A 20,958-nucleotide genomic window follows, 5' to 3' on the forward strand; every position below is an offset into this window, starting at 1 on the left:
CACCAATACCACATGGGAAACACTCCACTACCCACCACTGAGGCAGAGAAAGGCTTGGGAGTGTAAGTTGCCAGGCTACCAATGACAGCCAAATCCGTGCCAATCGCAGCGGACGGGTTAAGGATGCAATGATTTCACAGTTTGTCGAAGCTGGTTATTAAGCACGACTTCTATTAAACTCTGCACCTAGGACTTGGAATGGAAAGGATTATGATATGTTTTTTTTTTTATATACTGGTAACAGCTTTAAGAATGCGATGAACTAGTTAATTTACCAAAGATGGTTACTATTAGAGGCACGTCATTGATTATTCTTTCTATCTCTAAGACGTAACATGGAGATGATTATGATAAGTATCTACATATAACCGAGTTCTCTTTTATCGAATACAATAAACTCGTTGATTTGTCGTGGAGGGTTACTAAGCACGACTTTCTTTTTTTTTTATATCAAGGGCGCGGTGTTTCTAGGTAGTTGTTTCGGTAGTCACTCGGGTCATCGGGTTAATCAAGTATAAATGGACACCAGGTAGGAGTTTTGTTATCCTTTTTATATATCTATTGATGTTACAGACCTTCCGTAGATAGCGGAAGTAGGTGCCATTAATAATTATAGAGGATCTGGCTGAATCGATCAAACGAATGTTATATTTTAAAGTCATTCCAGTAGTGCCCAAAGAATACTCTCCATTTGCCCCTAGGTAGAGGTGCCGTAGTAGTAATAGTAGTAGCAATAGTAGTAGTTGTAGTAGCAATAGTGGTAGTAGTAGTAGTAGTAGTAGTAGTAGTAGTAGTAGTAGTAGTAGTAGTAGTAGTAGTAGTAGTAGTAAGAAAGTAGGCCCCTAAGTATATGCCAGAATGTGAGTGATAGTAAAGTTTTGGAGAAAGGCAAAGAGTATACTCGAGTTACCGTTATTATATTTATCGTTATCTGCATCACCATTCAACACTTCACCTCGTATATTATTCACTTCTCCTTGACGAGACCAAAAAAAAAAAAGTAAAAACCGAAAGATACCAACCTTCTCAAGATAAACACGTTGAGGGGGACAGAAACACGTTAACAGGATATAAATTTCAACATCCAACACCACACATCACCACCACCACCACCACCACTATCTCGCCGAGCTGTCAGACCGCCTGCCACGTATTGCCGAAGAGGAGAAGGGAAGGAGCCCTGCAATATGCTCAACAGCAGCCTTCAGGGAGTCATCTGCCCCCACGTGAGGTGACTGTCATCCCCTCCCATTCGTATTCCAGGAAGAGTGACATTGGTGTGCTCCTGACCCTTGACATTTGCCTCCATGTCCTTTATGCACGGTTTGCCTTGCTTGTGGTGTTTTCCCGTGTGTGTGGTCCCTTGTGTCTTGGCCTGGTGTGTGTGAGGGTGTTTTATGTGGTGGTGGGGGCGTGTGGAAGGGCGCGGGCGTGGGGGTGAGGGAGGAAGAGTTGTTGGAAGGAGTCAAATCCGCCTCGTCTCCCGCCACTCGGAAATTCGTCTGTCGAGAGAAGCGAGACTCGTTCCCACACCTTGCGCGCTCACACCTTATCTCTCTCTTTTACACCTTCCCGTCTCCTCAACGTGATAAATACTTCTTCATGTCCGTACCCAGGCTGTCTTGAGGTGTCTTAATGCATCTCGTATCAAGCTATGAGTCCCTCCTCCCTTTTAGCTGTAAAAAGATTAATTAGAAGCGATAGGTATAGAAACCACACCTTCGCAAACTGTATAACTTAGATTTTAATGACTGAACGGATGTCCTTGGTTATTAAATGTTCGTACCCAGGCTGTCTTGAGGCGTCTTACTGCATCTCGTATCACGCCAAGAATTTCCGTGTCCTCGTACCTGTAAAACTTAATTAGAGGCGATAGTAGACGCCACACCTTCTTAAACTGTATTACTTAGATTTTAATGACTATACGATGTCCTAGGTTATCAAGTGGCTTTCTTATATACCCAGTGGAGTATTTATAAATGTCTAAGGTACGAAATGACCAACGAACACGGGGAAAGAATGTGATATATGATCAGTGAACGTCCTAGTGACCTGTGAACTTTGATGTCTAATTTTTCTCAAGGTGAGCGAGGTGGATGTTACTGGTATGTTGAACTGGCGCCTTAAAACTGTCCACTCCCTTGATCCTCGTGGGTGCAATGACAACCGGTTCCCCAGGCAAGCGACGCCCATGAACCAGGACTTGGAACTTTCTATTTGAGCCACGGCCAAGTGTAGAGACAGCTAGGTATAACGTAGAGTAAATAGACATAGTTACCTGCGAGGGTTTTAATTGGGATATGTAGGCTATGTAAAAGTTAATGCTTGTTGTTGGGTGCATATATGGAGAGAGAGAGAGGTGGTTGACAGGTGTGTGTGTGTGTGTGTGTGTGTGTGTGTGTGTGTGTTTGAGACAGAAAATAAATGAGAAAACTAAAGACAAAATAAAAACAAAGGCAATAGATAAGACACGTACTGATAACAGAAGAGAGAGAGAGAGAGAGGTATAGGAGAGAGAGAGAGAGAGAGAGAGAGAGAGAGAGAGGTATAGGAGGTAGGGAGAGAGAGAGAGAGAGAGAGAGAGAGAGAGAGAGAGGGGGGGGGGAAGGGAAGAGTAGGAGGAGGAAGGAGACAGGGAGGGAAGGAGGGAGAGGGAGAGGGAAGAAGTGGCTGGCAGGTGAGCTTAGACCCTTACACAGGTATCATGGCCGAGGGAGCGAGGGAGTGAAAACAAACCCACAGCCGCCATGAGCCATTTTAACCCCGGCCCTCGCGTTGTGACCATCTACAAGACAGACACGGGGTTCGGCTTCAACGTGAGGGGCCAGGTGAGCGAAGGAGGGCAGTGGCGGCCTATCAATGGCGACCTGTACCCGCCTCTCCAACACGTCTCGGCGGTGCTGGAGGGCGGCGCGGCGGAGCAGGCAGGGATACGGAAGGGCGACCGAATATTAGAAGTGTGAGTATTGCCGTGTATTCGTGGTTGATATTCACGTTTCTGGTATCTGTGAAGCATCTTAAGCACGTTAGGTTTTATATATGTGTGGTCTGATTCGTAACCTAGCCAGCCTGTTGAATGGTTGATATTTTTTTAATATTTTAGGATTTTTGGGGGGTTTCTGTTTGTTATTTATCTTAATGTTATCTTTTTTATCATCTTCAGCATGTCAGGTTTTATATGTGTGGTGTGTGTGGCCGTGTTTGGTAACCTAACCAGCCTCTTGAATGGTTGATATTTTTTTTATACTTGATTTAGGATTTTGGGGGTTTCTTTGTTATTTATCTTTATGTTATCTTTTTTATCATCTTCAGCGCGTCAGGTTTTATATGTGTGTGGTGTGCTTCATAACCTCGCCAGCCTGTTGAATGTTTTTTTTTTTTTTTTTTTTTTTTTTTTTAAGGGGTTTCTGTTATTTATCTCAATGTTATCTTTTTTATCATCTCTAGCACGTCAGGTTTTATATGTGTGGTGTGTCTCGTAACCTAGCCAGCCTGTTGAATGGTTGATATTTTTTTTCTATTTCTATATTTCTATATTTGAACTCCTGAGACTAGGGCCCAACACTGAGCTAAAAGACTCCACCAACCTATATTCAGGGGGACAGACAGTGATTCCACCAAGCCGGGTCGTCAAGTGTCTTGGTGTCCACATGAACAACGATGCCACCTTCCAGCACCACATCAAGGAAACGACCAGCAAAGCCAGGCGGATGGTCGGCTGGGTCCTCCGAACCTTTAGGTCAAGGGAACAGGAGGTCATGCTGGCACTGTGGAAGGCACTCATACAGCCAGTACTCGACTACTGCAGCCAGCTCTGGTCACCCCACAAAAAGGGTGACATACAAGAGCTGGAGTCGGTACAGAGGGCCTTCACCAGGACAATTAAAGGCATGAAGGGCCTCAATTACTGGCAACGCCTACAAAAGCTGGGGCTATACTCTCAACAGAGAAGAAGGGAGAGATATGGGGCCATATATGTGTGGAAGGTATTGGAGCAGCAAGTGCCGGATCCCACCCCAGAGCTACTCAAAGCCAAAACAAGCACCAGGGAGAATAAAGAATCTCCTCGCCTCCAGCCTCTCACACAGTGGTCCTAGGCTCTTCAATGTGCTCCCTAGACACGTCAGAGACACCACGGGCTGCTCGGTCGCCAGATTCAAAAAAGGACTGGACAACTTCCTGCAAACGCTGGCAGACGAGCCTCCTGTTCCAGGCTACACGGCTTACTGCAGGGCAGCCTCAAATTCTGTGCCGGACCAAATAGCTCTCCTAAGGGAGGACTCTTGGGCCGGCTGCAGCGGTGGTCCACCACAGCTGTGAGGAATACCCTCTAGATTCAACCAAGTAAACCAAGTTAGGATTTTTTTGGGTTTCGGTTTGTTATTTATCTTAATGTTATCTTTTTTATCATCTTCAGCACGTCAGGTTTTATATGTGTTGTGTGCTTCGTAACCTTGCCAGCCTGTTGAATGGTTGATATCTTTTTATATTTTAGGATTTTTTTTAGGGTGTTTGTTTGTTATTTATCTTAATGTTATCTTTTTTATCATCTTTAGCACATCAGGTTTTATATGCGTGGTGTGGTTTGTAACCTAGCCAGCCTGTTGAATGGTTGATTTTTTTCTTTTATTGTTTTTTTAGGATTTTGGGGGAGTTTGTTTGTTATTTATCTTAATGTTATCTTTTTATCATCTTTAGTATGTCAGGTTTTATATGTGTGGCCGTGTTTGGTAACCTAGCCAGCCTGTTGAATGGTTGAGATAGTTTTTTTTATTTTTTTTTTAGGATTTTGGGGGATTTCTGTTTGTTATTTATCTTAATGTTATCTTTTTTATCATCTTTAGCACGTCAGGTTTTATATGTGTGGTGTGTGTGGCCGTGTTTGGGAACCTAGCCAGCCTCTTGAATGGTTAAGATTTTTTCACTTTTTCATGGGAATTTTTAGGTTTTTTCTGTTTGGTGTTCATGTTTCTGGTATCTGTGAGTCATATTAAGCATGTCAGGTTCAATATGTCTGGTGTGTGTGTGGCCATGTTCTGAAGCCTGGTCAGCCTGTTGAATGGTTGAGGGATTTTTTTCACATTTTCTTTGGGTCTTGGAATGTCCGGTGGGATGTCCTGCCTCATATTCACTTTTGTCATCTGTTCATTTTCTTCAGGCCTTCAGGTTACGTGTGTGTGATGTGTGTGGCCGTGTTTAGTAACCTAGCCAGCCTCTTGAATGATAAGATAGTTTTTTCTTTTTTTTGGATTTTTAGGGGTTTCTGTTTGTTATTTATCTTATGTTATCTTTTATAGCATTTTCAGGTCCATAGGTTATGTGTGTGTGTGGTGTGTTTGGCCATGTTTGAATGGTTGAGGTAGTTTTTTCACAGTTTCATTTGATTTCTTGTTTTTTTTTATGTGTGTGGTGTGGTTTGCCATGTATCGTAACCTGGCCAGCCTGTTGAATGGTTGAGATATTTTTTTCGTCTTTTTTTATTTTGAGGTGTCCTGTTTGTTTCTAATTGTTCTGTCATCTGTATAGCATCTTCAGCACATCAGGTTTTATGTGTGTGTGTTGATAGTCTGTGTGTGTCAAAGCCTGGCCAGCTTATTGAATGGTTGAAAGATATCACATTTTTCTTGATACATTTGAGTTTCCTCCTTCCTGTCCATCTTATTGTCATCTTTGCATCATCTTAGGCACATCAGGTTATTTATGTGTGGTGTATTTCTTCATATTTCATAACCTGATTAGCCTGTTGAATGGTTTGAATATATTTTTCACATTTTTCTTGATATTTTTAGATTTCCTCCTTGTTGTTTACCTTTCTGTCACCAGTACATTATCTTCAGCTCCTCAGAGTACTTGTGTGAGGTATATTTCTTTGTATTTTATAACCTAGCCAGCTGTTGAACAATAGAATAAATTTTTCACATTTTTTATTGATATTTGGTATTGTTTGTTTATCACTTATACATTATCTGTGTGTTAATTTTAGGTCATCAGGATATCTCTGTATGATATGTTCTTCCGTATTTTGTTATCAGGCCAGCTGTTGAATGGTAGAAAGATATTTTACCTTTTCATTGGATATTGGGGATTTCCTGTTTGTCTATCGTCTTTCTGTCACATACCATCATACATACCATCTTCAGGACCTTAAATTATTCATATATGGTATATTTTTCCATATTTCATATTCCCAGCCAGGCTGTTGAATGGTCAAAAAAGTTTTTAACTTTTTCTGTGGATTTTAAGCTTCTTTATTTATCATCTTACTATTTCAATGGCAATAGGTTAATATTCTTGGCAATGACAAATTATTGATCAAGCAGTGATAGGTTACTCTCTGTTAAGTTAATGTTTGTGAAAGAAAATGAAGACTAGCAACACAGGTTCAGTAGTGGCCAGGTTGATCATCTTAACCCTCTCGCACACTGTAAGTTTCCAATTAGTTTCTGTTCTGCTCATCATACATTTCTCAGGCCCGACTGGCCTTTTTTTGCCACCGCGATACTCTACATTCCCGGACATATTTTTTACCCTCACAGATATATCATACCCCAATAAATTCGGTATCAATGGCTTCATAAAGACTTGTACTAGAACATGCACAAATAAAAATAGAGTAAAATATATATATATATATATATATATATATATATATATATATATATATATATATATATATATATATATATATATATATATATATATATATATAAACAATACAAACTTGTTTAAAGTCTCCCTATAGAGTATTGTAGACAATAAATCCGAAGTACCAACTCTTCCCCACTCGCTAGCTTGAAATTTTGTGTGCCAACTTTTTAAGCCGAATATATGTTTCGAAGCGGAATTTAGTAAGGATTCTTGTGGTATCCTCAAATTTCTCATACATCTATTAGTTTCCGAGTTACACCAAGAAAACTGTATTTTTTTCCTCTCCTGTCAGAGTAGGCTAACAAATAAAAATCGCTCAAAGCTCCTCATCTACGCTCCTTAGAAAGGTTGCCATATGTTACCATTAAGAAACTTATCCCAACAAATGACGCTCCCAAATTTGACGCACTTTCACTGAAAACTTAATTTTTAATCTTTTTTTATTTATTTTTTATTTTTTTTATTTTTTTTATGACGCGTTTCGCATCATCGTGCGCCAGGACCTTTTACCCTTTGATGACGCGAAACGCGTCATCGTGCACAAGAGGGTTAAGAATTGGGTGTAATTCTAGAGTTTTGCCATTAGGTATAGATATTTACTGAGCAGCTTGGCAAATACAAGTTTATCTTATGAGGGTATTCACATTGTTAATGTAACCTAGTGGATAGTAACCTTTCGTTGGTAAAGTAGTTACTCATTACCACTTAATGAGTTTAACCTGGTAGCTGCGGCGATCATGTTTCTTAAAGACCCCTCTTAAGCAAATTAATGAGAAAAAAAATCATCACTCACACAAACCATTATATAACCTATATGTATCAATGCATTTATGATCAAATGCATATATATATATATATATATATATATATATATATATATATATATATATATATATATATATATATATATATATATATGGGGGGGGGGGTTATGTCATGGCAAGAATTTGGCCCGTTGCTGGTACGCGATAAAGCCACATATTTGGCCCGTTGCTGCTATCGGGTTAAGAATTATTTAGGTTTTAACCTAATGCATAGTAGCCTATTGGCACTAATATTTGAGCCTATCACCAATTAGATATCAGCTCCCATGTGTATCAAGAAGTGCTAATCCCTTCACTGTTACCCTGGTGACCATGCTGTGGCATGCTGCACAGACCCTAATGAAGTTCCCAGGGGTGAAGTGACAGAATATTTTCTCTTGGAGGATGTATCTCACTATAGAAAATGGGTAGAGGAAAGTTAATGAAAAGTCAAAACCCTTAGAAATTGATCTGAAAGAGAAAGAAAAGCTGTGTAGTGACTCATTGATGTTGACTTGCCCCAAAGTTACATTGACCAGTTGTATGTCTCTGGCAACATCTATAAGGTAGTGGCCTTTCCATCCCTCTGACTGCATGGGCACAGAATCAAATCCTCTCCCTGAAAAAGTTGTTACATTTCCCAGTTAAAGAAATTTTCCATGTATATTTAAAAAAGTGGTAACTCCCCTCTCTCACACTTAGTACAAATGGTAGGAAAAATAATGTGAGAATATGAGCTTCCTGTTTTGTCCTTTGACTTCCTGCCATCTGTGTCTCCTTCATCCTCTTAGAATGTTAGTGAGGTGTGTTTCTCTCATTTCATAACTCAGCTAGCTTGTTGGACTGATAGACATATTTACTGGACAGTCCCTCACACAGTTATTGTTTACAGTTTTTATGTAGTTTTTGGTCAACTATGTTGGTCATGTCTACTTATCTCCACAAAAGATAAAAAGAAAAAAAATAGCTACATGCAAACTGAAAAGATTGAGTGGCAATGGTTACTAACATATGGTAAGTTAGGCAGGCAGGTTTGGTTAGTTATTTACTTTTATTTCTTTGGCTACCAAGTTACCAAATTAGGAGCAATAACAGGTTAGCATTCTTAGGTTGGTTAGTTTGAGTCTCCGAAATTGACTGCCTTGGTAATCTGTATTTTCTTTGCCTGTTGAATGGAAGAAAAAATAAAGTACCCCTCTCCACCTCCTGTGGGTATGGCTGCCCTACATTTATTTTTACTCCTATACTGGTCTCTTCTGCTCTCCCTCCCTCACTCATCACTTTCACTGAACTATTAACCTTAATCCTTTAAGAGTTTATTGTGTGAATATGAAACCTCACAATTTATTTATTTAATAACTTGGAAAACCCTGTAATGACTGTATTTGTAGAGAGGTTCATCTAGTCAACCATTATAGCAGTATTAGTGCTTTTAATCTTGTGGCCTTGGATTCAGTCTCGTAGCCATATTTTTATAATGTCACTGCCTCTTGAGTTAAATAGACAGCTTCTGAATGCAAATAAATAAAGCATCATTAGGGGTGGTCAGGGGATTTGAGGGAGGGTTCCTCGTCATTCTTTATCATGTCATGAGTGAAACTTTGTAATCTTATTATTACTATTGGAATAAGCACTATGAAAACTTCTGAACAAGTTGAAGATATATTTTTTTTACTGCATTGTTATAGTTTGCAGCATAAAGTTGCACTGCATTGTAGTCATGACCCAGTTCTTTTAATGCCTGAGCCAACAAAAGGCTTTATAGATGACCTTCAGTTGTTTGATAGACGTCAGCAGGAACTTTGTTGGGTAAGGTTACTGAGTATGTTTAGAAGCATAAATTAATTACCCTCCCCCACTGAGCATCCTTGACTGTCTGCATCAATAGTCTCACTCACCAGCCACCACAAGCACAATTATATCCTCCTCCTCCTCCATCTCATTCTACCTTCCACACTCCTCCTTTTACATAACACTAACGAGGGTGACTCAGGTGACAATCACTCACTGAAGTTCTTTGCATTCCATGAATCGTAGTGAAGTCAAACCAAATCTATAGTGACCAATGCTATACATTATTTATTGCCTTTATTCCATAGTCTACGTTAGTTATGGATGATGTGGTTTGTGGCAGTGGATGATTTTTATTAAAGCAGAGTAACACAAAAGGTTCAAAGGGTAACATAAAAGGTACATTTCCTAGGTATCATTTAAAAACTCAAGGTTACTGGGATCCTTTGGGCTGTAAGTTACAGAAGGGTGACGCAGAAGTTAAGATGATAATTGTGTATATATAGCTTTGCATTCGCTCCCTCACTCGTGTATGCTTTATGGTGGGGTAAGTAACTAGGGTAAATTTATTGATATGGTTGTCTTGTCTGTGTTGCAGCAATGGCGTCAATGTTGAAGGGGCCGAGCATCGCTATGTGGTGGAACTCATCAAACAGGGCGGAGATGTGCTCAAACTCACAGTTATTTCTGTCTCAAGGAAGGTAAGGCCTTGCCCTCTCCTGTGTGCCACTGCTTGAAGGATAATATACTGAAGGAAGATGGTACAGTCCAGTCCAGAGTGCATAGGAGTGTATCATTGGTTCCCACTTGCTTGCTGGAAGGATTGCTGGTAGTGACAATAAAGGTTTATGTAATGAGGAGATTATTTTAGATCTTTCCTTTGTATGGTTCTTCTATTTGAAAGGTAACAAGCTGAGGACCTCCACAGGTTGTTTGTCCCTTGTGACCATTGGCTGTTTTGACCTTGTAGTGTGTGCTTGTTTGCTTTATAATTTAGGTCATGTTGGGTGTTGGTTATTCAAGACATGGAACTAAAGCAGCCAAGACAGTGCAACAAATCAGGTCTGAATGAGCCAAGGTTTGAATGAACTTGCTTTCTGGATTATTATTATTAGTAGTAGTAGTATATGTTTTTTATGTATTTGTACTTCTTAATTTATTAATAGTTATTTTTTTTATTTTTTTATTGATATGATTTATTTATTTTTCCGCTTCATCTCAGGAGGCAGAAAGACTGGAGCCAAGCGAGGAGACATCAGGGTTTTCCTACATAGACTATAGTGAGAAGCGATCTCTGCCCATCTCCATCCCAGACTACTCCTACATAGAGGCTGCCGGGGACAAGTATGTGGTGTTCAACATCTACATGGCTGGCCGGCACCTGTGTGCGCGCCGGTACAGGGAGTTCTCAAACCTACACAACAATCTCAAGAGGGAGTTCATGGACTTCAACTTCCCAAAGCTCCCAGGGAAGTGGCCATTCTCGTAAGTCCTTCCTTCTTCCTCTTGTCCATGTTGATTACCTATACCGTCTTAGTCTTCTGTTATTTATTAATCCTGTAACTTTCATTGGACAGTTTGTACTCATAATAATAATAATAGTTTCTTTTGCTTGTACATTATTTTGTTTCTGTATTCCCATCTTTTTATGTAAGCTTGACCGAGTGTTCTTCCCTCAGCCTCTCCGAACAGCAGCTTGACGGGCGACGCAGAGGCCTGGAGCTGTACCTTGAGAAAGTGTGTGCCGTGAGGGTGATAGCTGAGAGTGACATCATGCAAGACTTCCTCAATGACTCAGATGACCACCAGGTTAGTAACAGGCAACGACTTACCCAAACACCTATTCATCCCCTGTGATGCTCGTAGAATATACCTATCTGACTTTTTCCCTTCCTCCTCTCCTCCTCCACCTCTGTGACATTCAGGAAATAAACTTTGAAGGCTGATTTGTGTTGTTAGATGGAAGGTCTTCCATTAGCTCTCTTTTTTTCTGTGATTTTTTTTAGAGTATATCATGAATTATTATTTGTGTAGTTACATAAGTTGCATAATTTAGAAACCTTTCATGATAGTTATGGCTGTGGGTACATGCACACATTAGAATATGCAGTTGTGGTGTGGTCACTGCACTTGAAAAACACAACTCAAGTTGGAAAGAGTGCAGTGAGTGGCAACAAAAATGGTACCAAGCTGCAATACAAGGAGAGACTGTGCAAACTGTACAGGCTTACATTGGAAGAAAGATGAGAGGTAACTTAATTATGGCTTTCAGACTCATAAAGGGCCTGGAGCATGTAGAGCAGAAAGACTCGATGGTAAGGGATAATGGTAGGACAAGGGAACGGGAGCAACACTTGGGGAGAACAGGATACAGAAAGGATATAAAGAAGTTTGGCTTCCCCAACAGAATCAGTGAAACTTGGAGTAGTCAGGATATGGAGATAGAGCTAAAACCATGCATGAATTTAAAGTAAATTTAGACAAAAGCTGATTTAAAGACAATGATTTGAGCTTATCATAATCATGTATACTACATCATGGTAAATATATACACACACACAAACATGAACAGCTAAAAAAGAAAAACTTTGCAGACCTCCTCCACCCTTCACACTGTCAATCTCTCGGCAGGGTAACAGTATTCGCGTGGACCTGAAGGTGTTGCTGCCGGACAAAAGTGTGGTGACGGTGACGCAGGCGAAGAACGTGTTGGCGCACCAGGTGTACCAGGCGGTGGTGGAGAAGATCAGCATTAGCCCGGAGACAGCCAAGTGCTTCGCCCTCTTTGAGATTGTGGAATATAACTTCGGTGAGTCTGTGCTTGGCTTGCTTACCATTACATGTCTTTGTAGGAGCTAATAAGGTTTTCATGTGTTAACTTAAAAATGGATAAGACTAATAGTATCCTAATGTTAGGTTTAGGATGGGATTGGGCAAATAATATCCTTGTGCTGGGTTTACAATTGGATTGCATGAATTATATCTAGAATTAGACTGCAAACACCATGTAGTCTGGAGTCATAAATTTGGAATGGTAATGTACTAAGGTATAAACAAAGAGAAAGATTATTGTGTTTATATTGCTAGATAATACTGCAGGAAGAAGTGGAAAGTAAAGTAAGAGATCCATGCTAATATGTTGATTCAAGGGTTGAAGCTGAAGGTAGTGCTAATTTGGGTATTTCCTTTTAAGTTAGCTGTCTTGTTTGTTTCCTTGATCTCATGTAGAGCAGGTTTCTTATCTGTTGTTCATTAAGTACCTAAACCCTTAACTGTTACTGCCTCATTTGTGAGTACATAACCTTGATCTGGCCTGGACCCCCGCCTACCAGTACTTAGGGGTGTGGCTTGACAAGGGCCTGTCCTTCATCAAGCAGGCCACATACCTGAGGGAGAGGACTCAAGAGAGGCTCAACATCATGAGGTCCATGACGAGACCTCACGCAGGCGCCTCGTTCCCAGTCCTGTGTCTGTTCTACGTGCAGGCTGTGCGGGCACTCATTGAATACAGTGCGCCTGTGCTCATTGCGCTGTCCCCCACACAGTGGAAGAGGATCGAAGTCATCCAAAACAAGGCCATGAGGATCATGCTCGGGGCGCTGGGCTGAGCCAGCAGCTGTGTAATGCAGAGCAAGACCTGCCTTGTGCCCCTGGCCAGCAGGGTCCATTAGATTGTTGCCTGCCGAATGGCCAAGGTCCTCCACCAAGGCAGGGAGTCGGTGGCACGAGTTGAGTTCTGCAGAGTCTTGCCACAAAGGCGGAATCCGTTCACCGGCAAGACCTGGCTGATGAAGGTGGCTGAGGCTGCCAGCCCCCTACCCCATCTCGACCACCTGCGGCAGAGGGGCCTGACTGTCCAGCTGTATGTTGCTCCACCTCCGTGGCAGCCCCTCACCGCCGAGATCATCATAAGAGACCTGCCTGCCAGCAAGGCGCTGTGCACACAGTGGGAACTCTTGCAGCACACACTCATGGTGGTGGCTCAGGCCAATGCAGGGAGCTGTGCCATCTACTACATCGACGGCTCAGTCGACCCAGAGAGAGGCGCGACGGGCACGGCGGTTGTAACTGGAGGAGAGACGCTGTCGTGGAGGACGCCAGACCACTCCTTCACCTTACAAACTGAGTTGCTGGCCATCAAGCATGTCTTGCAGTGCCGGGAGAGGCCTGTCGTGCTGCACACCAACTCCCGCTCCTCCCTGCAGGTCCTGCAGTAATGGCGTCCACCAGCTGATGACGTGCGGCTCGTCACCACCATCCTGATCCTCACCCAGAGCATCGCTGCACAGGGGCGGCACATCAAACTCAACTGGGTGCCCAGCCACATAGGCCTGCATGGGAATGAGGTAGCTGACGCAGTGGCCCACGCAGCCACTAGCATGCCAGCCGTAACCACCAATGTCCTGCCCAGCCTGCAGCAGACCAAAGTGCAGGCCAGATGCGCTGCCACCAGCTCCGCAGAGGGACTACACAGGCAGCTGGAGCGGTGCTCACAGCAGGGGGCCTGGTATGCCAGGACCACTAACCACCAGCCACTTCATTCCGGCTGGGAGCTGGCTAGGGTGGACCAGGTCATGCTGCACCGCCTTCAGCTTGGCTACCGCACGCTACAGATGAGAAATGACTTTGTGGGCTGGCAGTGTGACCACTGCGAAGCAGTCATCCATCGCCCCTGGTCCACCACCTGCTGTCCCGCCCCGCCACCGCCCAGCTCAAACAGCAGCCCACCGAGAACCCGCAGGATGAGGAGACAAGAGCCGCCCTTGTGCTCCGGCGGGCTCAGACGACACTGCCGTGACTCCTGGAGATGGTGCAGACCGCTCCTCCTCCACGCTGACCACATGCCGCAACACTCCTCTCTGTAGGGAGCGGAGCGTGTGGTGTGACCTGACCAGCCACTAGAGTGGCCCTGACATTTCCCCAGCATCGGGCCGTTGCTCGCTCATCGACATACTTGTATTTAATTGCACTATGTAAGATGTAAAAAAAAAAAAAAAGAAGAAAAAAAAACTTGATGAACAGTCATACCAACAAGATCTTTTTTTCAATCTTCACAGAACGAAAAATTAGTGATGATGAGTTTCCCCACAACCTGTATATCCAGAACTACAGCACAGCGACAGCCACTTGCTTATGTATCCACCGGTGGATATTCAACCCACACAGAGAGGTGAGTGGGGCCGTGTAGATCCCATTCTGTTCGCGCACATTGCTGTCATTCACAAAACCAATGTCAGAGAGGTATAGTCTGTATATTTTTCCTGGAACTTTTTCAAGTCCTCAATAAACATTTAGTCATTGGAATGTGCAAAATTTTACACTTGCAGTTGCTGTGATGATTTTTTTTTTATCAGGAAGGTGATAAATTTCACTTGGTGTTCAAACGGTAACAACTACAGTCCAATTTATACTTTGAAGCATATCAAAAAGATGAATCACAGGTGTTCCTAATCCTTCACATTATTCTGCAGCTTCGGCTTTGTGCCTCAGATGACATGGCACACACCTGGCTCTTCTGGACAGCAGTGGAGGATGTGAACCGAGGACATGTGAAGCCCACTGACCAATTATACCAACTGAAGGCCCTGCAGGATGTGGCCAGGAAGGAACAGTACCTCCAGGTGGGTGCTCACACACACACACACACACACACACACACACACACACACTCAATGCCTGTCTCAAGCTAACAGATGTGAGGTGGACATGTAACATCATTCTTGTGTGTGCTTCAGGTGGTGCGGGGCTGCGAGGGCTACGGAGACATAGTGTTCCCCCACTGCCCCTGTGACTCCAGGAAGAAGGGTCACGTGGTTGCCTTCGTGGGCTACAAGTCCTTCAGGCTGCAGGCATGTAAAGAGGATGGATCCCTACAGGTAAGTGTGACCAGGTGTACCCTCCAGGGGGTGGCCATGGCAGGAGCATCTTTAAATTTCTCTATTCCAGCTCTTTCAACTCATTTATAGTCTTAGCTGCCAACACTCTCCAATCCTCATCCACTATTGATCCATTTCACTGATGGTCTCCTCCTGACACCCACATCCTCAGACATTCTCCACAAAGTTATTCACATTCTCATCACAAGTCCTTACCAGCTCAGAGTTTCATGTTCCACCCATTCATCCGCTCCCTATGCTGTTACACCCATACCAAAACTCTCATGCATATTTTCATTACTATAATTTGTCTCATACTGACACTGCAACCCTAAGGAACTTGTCCCTCCTCCCTTTCCCAGTGAATAATGAGGAGCCACTCCACTCCCACTCACGGCTAGTTTTTGTCTGACGCCCAAGGCACCAGTGGCAGATCAATGCTTGTGGTTGTCGAGGTGCAGAGTTTCCCAAAAAGCTGGTGCTAGCCTTGTGCAGTGCAGCAACTCTCAGAAAAATATTTGGCTTTTAATGCTGTTACTGTTCAAGATTGATGATGATATTCAAAATTAATGTACAGTCATACCTCGGTTTATGAGTTTAATTCATTCCAGAATTTCGCTCGCAAATCAAAACACTCGTAAACCAAAAAAAAGTTTCCCGTTGAAATTCATGGGAATCCCATTAATGCGTCCCATATCCCCAAAAATATTAACAAAAATCATTTTACACATTATTCTATAGAGAATGAAAGTAATTTTACAAACTAGCAATGATATTTCATATTTATATAAATTAGTATAATAATATAGCATAATATATAAATAATAGTGCTGAAAACACAAAGATCGCACACTTGAGGACAAATGTACACGGACACGAACGTGCTGTGCTACCTCTGTGAGTGTGCAAAGCAGATTAAGGCGGTGTCACACTGGGCGTTTTCCTCGAACCATTAAAGCAAGGACTCAAGAAGCAACTGCAGTTGGCCGTACGGCCAACCGGGGCGAGTTGTTGGTTTGGGTAAACACTCCTGTCCTCCCGTCTTTGAAGCCATGATCGTACCCACAATGGCTTCTTCCTTCCAATTGACTGTAGTAACAAATCCATAATTTGAGTGACAGCAGCACAAGCCACAACAGCCCTTACTTTTGCAAACGGCTCCATGAAGAGAGGACTGAGAGGAGAAGGACCTAAGAAGTGATACAAAGCGTTACAGGTCAAAAGAAGATGTGAATACAAGGCAACTGGTTTGTGTGTGACGCATGTCATCTGGTGATCAAGAATTACCCCCCTTTCTTGAGACTGTTTTTGATCCAACAGAGCGCTCTTTCTTGTCCATATGACTAGATGAACCAACACAACTTATCATTTTGTCACTCCTCAAAGACAACACACGTTAATTTAGTCACAATTACAAGATCTACAGTTCATTAGGAACATTTCCATTGATACTTAGCATCACTGCATGCGATCAAATTTCTTAAAACGTCCTTTTTCTATACAAAATATTGACCAATGGCATCATTTCACTTTCTTGTTTCTAATGATGACGATGATGTTTTCATACCGGAAAGGTCTTACTTATCCTACAATGATGCTTTCAAGTGGTCTGTGGTGCAGCAGTAACACAACAGTAACCTTGTGAACTCTATATCCACCCTCACCTGGCAGGGTTACCCATAGGAATCTCAAGAAATAGCCATCTCCATTGGCCTAAGGAGGTGCAACGCAGTGTGTTTACCTGTGTCGCCAGCCCCGCCGCAGCTTTCGCCACACCCCAAATTCTTGCCAAGATTTGGGAGGACTTCTTGAAAATTTGACGCACCAGAACAAGAAACGCAAGAATTTTGCAAGATTTGTGTAATTCTTGCTTCCTCTGGGGTAATTCTTGATCGCCAGATAATGGCTTAAAGTTGTAGTTGCCTGTGCACCTACCGCCAACACGGTTAGAGGAAAAAGGCCAAGTGTGAAACCAGCTTGAGACCCTATTCCCATTGTTTTTCACTCTGAGCGCTCTCATTTTGTGGTGAACAACGGGAAACCATGCTCACGTCTTTGACTCTTACAAACAGGATGCTCGGACATGAAGTCATCGCTCATAAACCAAGGCATTTTCAGTGATTTTCTTTTCCTCGTAAATTAAGGCACTGCACTCGTAAACCAAGGTTTGACTGTATCTTACTTGTACTTCGAATGAGAAATCCAGTTTAGGAAGGCAAAGTTATATGCATACTTTTCTTTCTGTTTGACAGACTCAAATAATCGACTTTGCCTGGTCAACCATTGAAAAGTATGAGGTGGATGATGAGGCGATGGCCTTCTGCTTCCTGTACCGGCAATCAGAGGAGCTCATCAGATGGGTCAAGATCTTCACCCCTTATGTGAGTGTGCCACAGAGCCCTTCCGTGGGTTCTGTTCTGATAATGTTGTGCTATATAGTGTTGAAATTTATCACAAGGTCAGTTAGCATAAATATTTCATCATCAGTATCAGTACAAGAGAAGCCTAAATTGACACTCAAATATTTATTTTCAGTACCATTTCATGGAGGAATGCTTCCAGCGAGTCCAGGAGGAGCACCAGTGGACGTAGGGAGATGGAAGCTGTAGAGAGATGTAAGACTTAAGAGTGTGCACGAGTGTGTTTGTGTATGTGTGTTTGTGTGTGCGCGTGTGTGCATGCATGCAGCATGTGTTGTGTGTGTGAGTGATGCTGTGGTGATGTGCCGAACACATTGCTTTGACAAGGATTTGATTGGCACTCGTTTAGTGATACTTCAACACATGTATGTATAATAGAACAAAATGTATTGTATTATTTCAATCAGATTTTAAGGTTTGAAAAATTGTTTTATATTGAGAGAAAGTGAATGTGTATATGACTCTTGTGACAGACTATCGTGGGAGTAGGTGAGAGAGATCTTAGTTGAGGTATGGTGGCTGAACCCTCATCACAATACTCGTCCCATCATCATTGCCCCTCAGAGTCCCTGGGCTAAACCCACTAGTCTTTTTAGGTTTTAACTATTGAGCATCTGCAACTTAGACACCCATCTCACCTTGAGAAGGTAGGGTATTTGTTTACTCTTATGAGATCCAATTCAACTGATGAAAATCTTCATGTTATTTTGTTGTGGTATATGAGCTCAAGGCTCTTGAGTCTAGATCATTGGCTATCCTGCTCCCTGTTTGTGTGATCTTGTTTTAAGGTGAGTGTTTAGGTAACCCTCATTCCAATCATTTGTTAACAAGTACATTTTTTCCACTTCAGAAAACAAAATAGTTACCAAGGACACACAAATTGTTTAGTTTACACTACCCGCCAGTGCACAAATATCTATTGTACTTCTCACCTTCACCATTTCCTTTGGGAACAAAACAAGTATTCTTTACTCGTGACCTGACAGTTACACTTGCCGTCTATCTGCCTGTCCCTCCTACTCTCTTCCACTTCTCTCTACTGTTCCCCGAGATGAGAGAAGTAGTACATGAGCAATCGTCATCCACCCTGAGATTGCAAACGCTTGGCTGGACGTAAGATGTAATCTAGTTTACGAAGAAGAGTAGTATATTTTTACCTTGTATGCCATTTGTCTTGTTCTAATTATTTTTGTTTTACAAAATACTATACATAGCAATAGGTTGATGGTGAATATATGTAATGGCTTAAGTATCAAATGATACACTGCTTGTGATGGGATCCATTGCTGTATAAAGGGAGCAGTGTGCACTCTACATGCAAGACAACCAGCCAAGGATAATATTCTGAAATATATAGATATATCCAGGAGTGTGTGTGTGTGTGTGTGTCTGTGTCTGTGTCTATCTGTGTCTGTCTGTCTGTCTGTGTGTGTGTGTGTGTGTGTGTGTGTGCGCGCGCACACACATGCGCTCTTGGCATTGTGAAGACCCCTGTATCTTACTGTTCAGAAAAGACCAAGAATGCAGACTGCAGGAATGTGTTCTTTGGCTAATTCATAGTTGACACTGTAGGCGTATAATCCATGCCGCTGAACTACTTGAGGATGTTGACGGTTCTGTTCCAAGGAATCGTATTCATTGTTATAGACTTAAATATTTTCTTCCATTATAAAGTGATGATAACAAGAGCAGTATTCCCCAACCATCCAGCCTCACTAGTTTGTCTGTTCAGTAAGTCCCAACAAGATGAATTAAGGTGTCCCAAATATATATAATCAGCATCCTTACGTACACACTGGCTTACCCAGCTGTCGGGCAGCGTTGCCAAGCTCCTTAGCGGTGTGTTGTGGGCACCTCTCCTACTCAATATGCATTTTGTAAGTCCTCCATTCGTAGGTTTATACATATCAAAGCCTCCACGTTATTATGAAGAACTGTAATTCACGATTTATGTTCAAGTTTTATTTTTCATGATTTGCTCATATCCTCCATCTCAGCAATATAAATACTTGAATATACGCAAATACGAGAGTCGTGCTTGCTTTCTTTGTCTAATCGGTTTGGTATTGTATTCATAGTCTTAACCCTGCACTGGACATCATTAGTTGCAAGATGCTGTTTTCAAGAAAGGCAGATAAGCTTAACAAAAATATTTGTGGGAGGAACCCTGTTTGTCGTGTTGATGCTGAGTTAAGGGATAAACTCTTACATGATAACAATTTCTGAAGAGGGTTCACTTTTATTTCCTTGTAGACATTCCAAACACTTCCCTCATACATGTGATGAAAACCTTCCCTATTGAGTTAACCCTTTAGCTATTTATTTTGTATTTACCCTTTTGGTGGCTCAGACAATAGCTATGAAGAATAAAGATGCATTTCCCCTTTGGTGTACTAGGCTTCATAACATTCTCAGTAGCAATACAGTGATATGACACAATAGTCAGCCGAAACCTTCACACACCTGTGACAGCCACTCATGACATCTTAGTTAGGTTCATGCACCAAATGCCTCCTGTTACTGCATTTTCACCTGGGCTTTTACCTGGCTTTTCCCTCCTTTTCTGGGCTAGATTTAATTTTCTTGTAAAAACGGTGTTGAAATTATATATATATATATATATATATATATATATATATATATATATATATATATATATATATATATATATATATATATATATATATATATATATATACCTTAGAAAATTGCCTGTGCCATAGAAGCCGCTGGTTATAGATGCTTAAAGTTAGGAGGATGTTGGCATTAGGTGTTACAGACATACATAGTGTGTTAAGAACTGACTATCCAATCATGTATTTTTCTATTCAAATTAGAGTGAGTAAATCCTTGTTAATCATCACCCACAACACAAGAGGGATAGATTTATTTTATCACTGAAGCTTCTTGTGTATCTATCATAACTGACAACTCAGTGAAAGACATTGCTGCTTTATTTTCACTGAGGTTAGCATTACCAAAGATTCTAGAATGACAAACACTAAGTAGGAGAGCTGTGTATATTAGCTCATTTGTTTTTATTTCAAATATATATTTTTTCCTTTCATAGTTTGTATCACACCAATACTTCCAAATCAAAACCATTTTGATTGGTGATCAGAAACAACAGTTCTATTGTGATTTACTATGCAGGATTAATTTGTTTTTTAATTTTTTAGTTTTGTAATTGAGAAGAAAAATTTCATTAAATGTACTTTATCCTGTATGTATTAAAATTTTGTCGATACTTCCTTAGTAATAACACTAATTATGCCAATTTATGTAACAGCACCAATTGTAATTATAACAATATGCATGCAAACATTTGATGTATATAATTACATGCCATATTTATGATCCAAGGTACTGTGTACCTATTAAATCACCTACATTGATAATGTATATATATATATCTATGAA

The 20,958-nt window shown here is 41.7% G+C and overlaps 1 protein-coding gene across 2 annotated transcripts; it reads left to right on the forward strand.

The window, feature by feature from the left end:
- The first annotated feature begins 1,172 nt into the window (after positions 1-1,172).
- Positions 1,173-20,958, forward strand: LOC127006580 (sorting nexin-27-like). 2 transcript variants are annotated; one of them, XM_050876638.1, is made up of 10 exons: positions 1,173-1,231; positions 9,841-9,943; positions 10,465-10,727; positions 10,922-11,051; positions 11,874-12,051; positions 14,300-14,412; positions 14,714-14,863; positions 14,978-15,118; positions 17,371-17,499; positions 17,654-20,958. In XM_050876638.1, the coding sequence occupies exons 1-10, from the start codon at positions 1,188-1,190 to the stop codon at positions 17,708-17,710; spliced, it is 1,308 nt and encodes a 435-aa protein (XP_050732595.1). In that variant the 5' UTR covers positions 1,173-1,187; the 3' UTR covers positions 17,711-20,958. The 2 variants fall into 2 exon arrangements, with proteins under 2 accessions (XP_050732595.1, XP_050732594.1); XM_050876637.1 differs by lacking the exon at positions 1,173-1,231 and adding an exon at positions 2,666-2,959.

This window comes from Eriocheir sinensis, chromosome 33 (assembly GCF_024679095.1).
Source record: "Eriocheir sinensis breed Jianghai 21 chromosome 33, ASM2467909v1, whole genome shotgun sequence".
In the NCBI taxonomy this organism is placed as follows: domain Eukaryota; kingdom Metazoa; phylum Arthropoda; class Malacostraca; order Decapoda; family Varunidae; genus Eriocheir; species Eriocheir sinensis.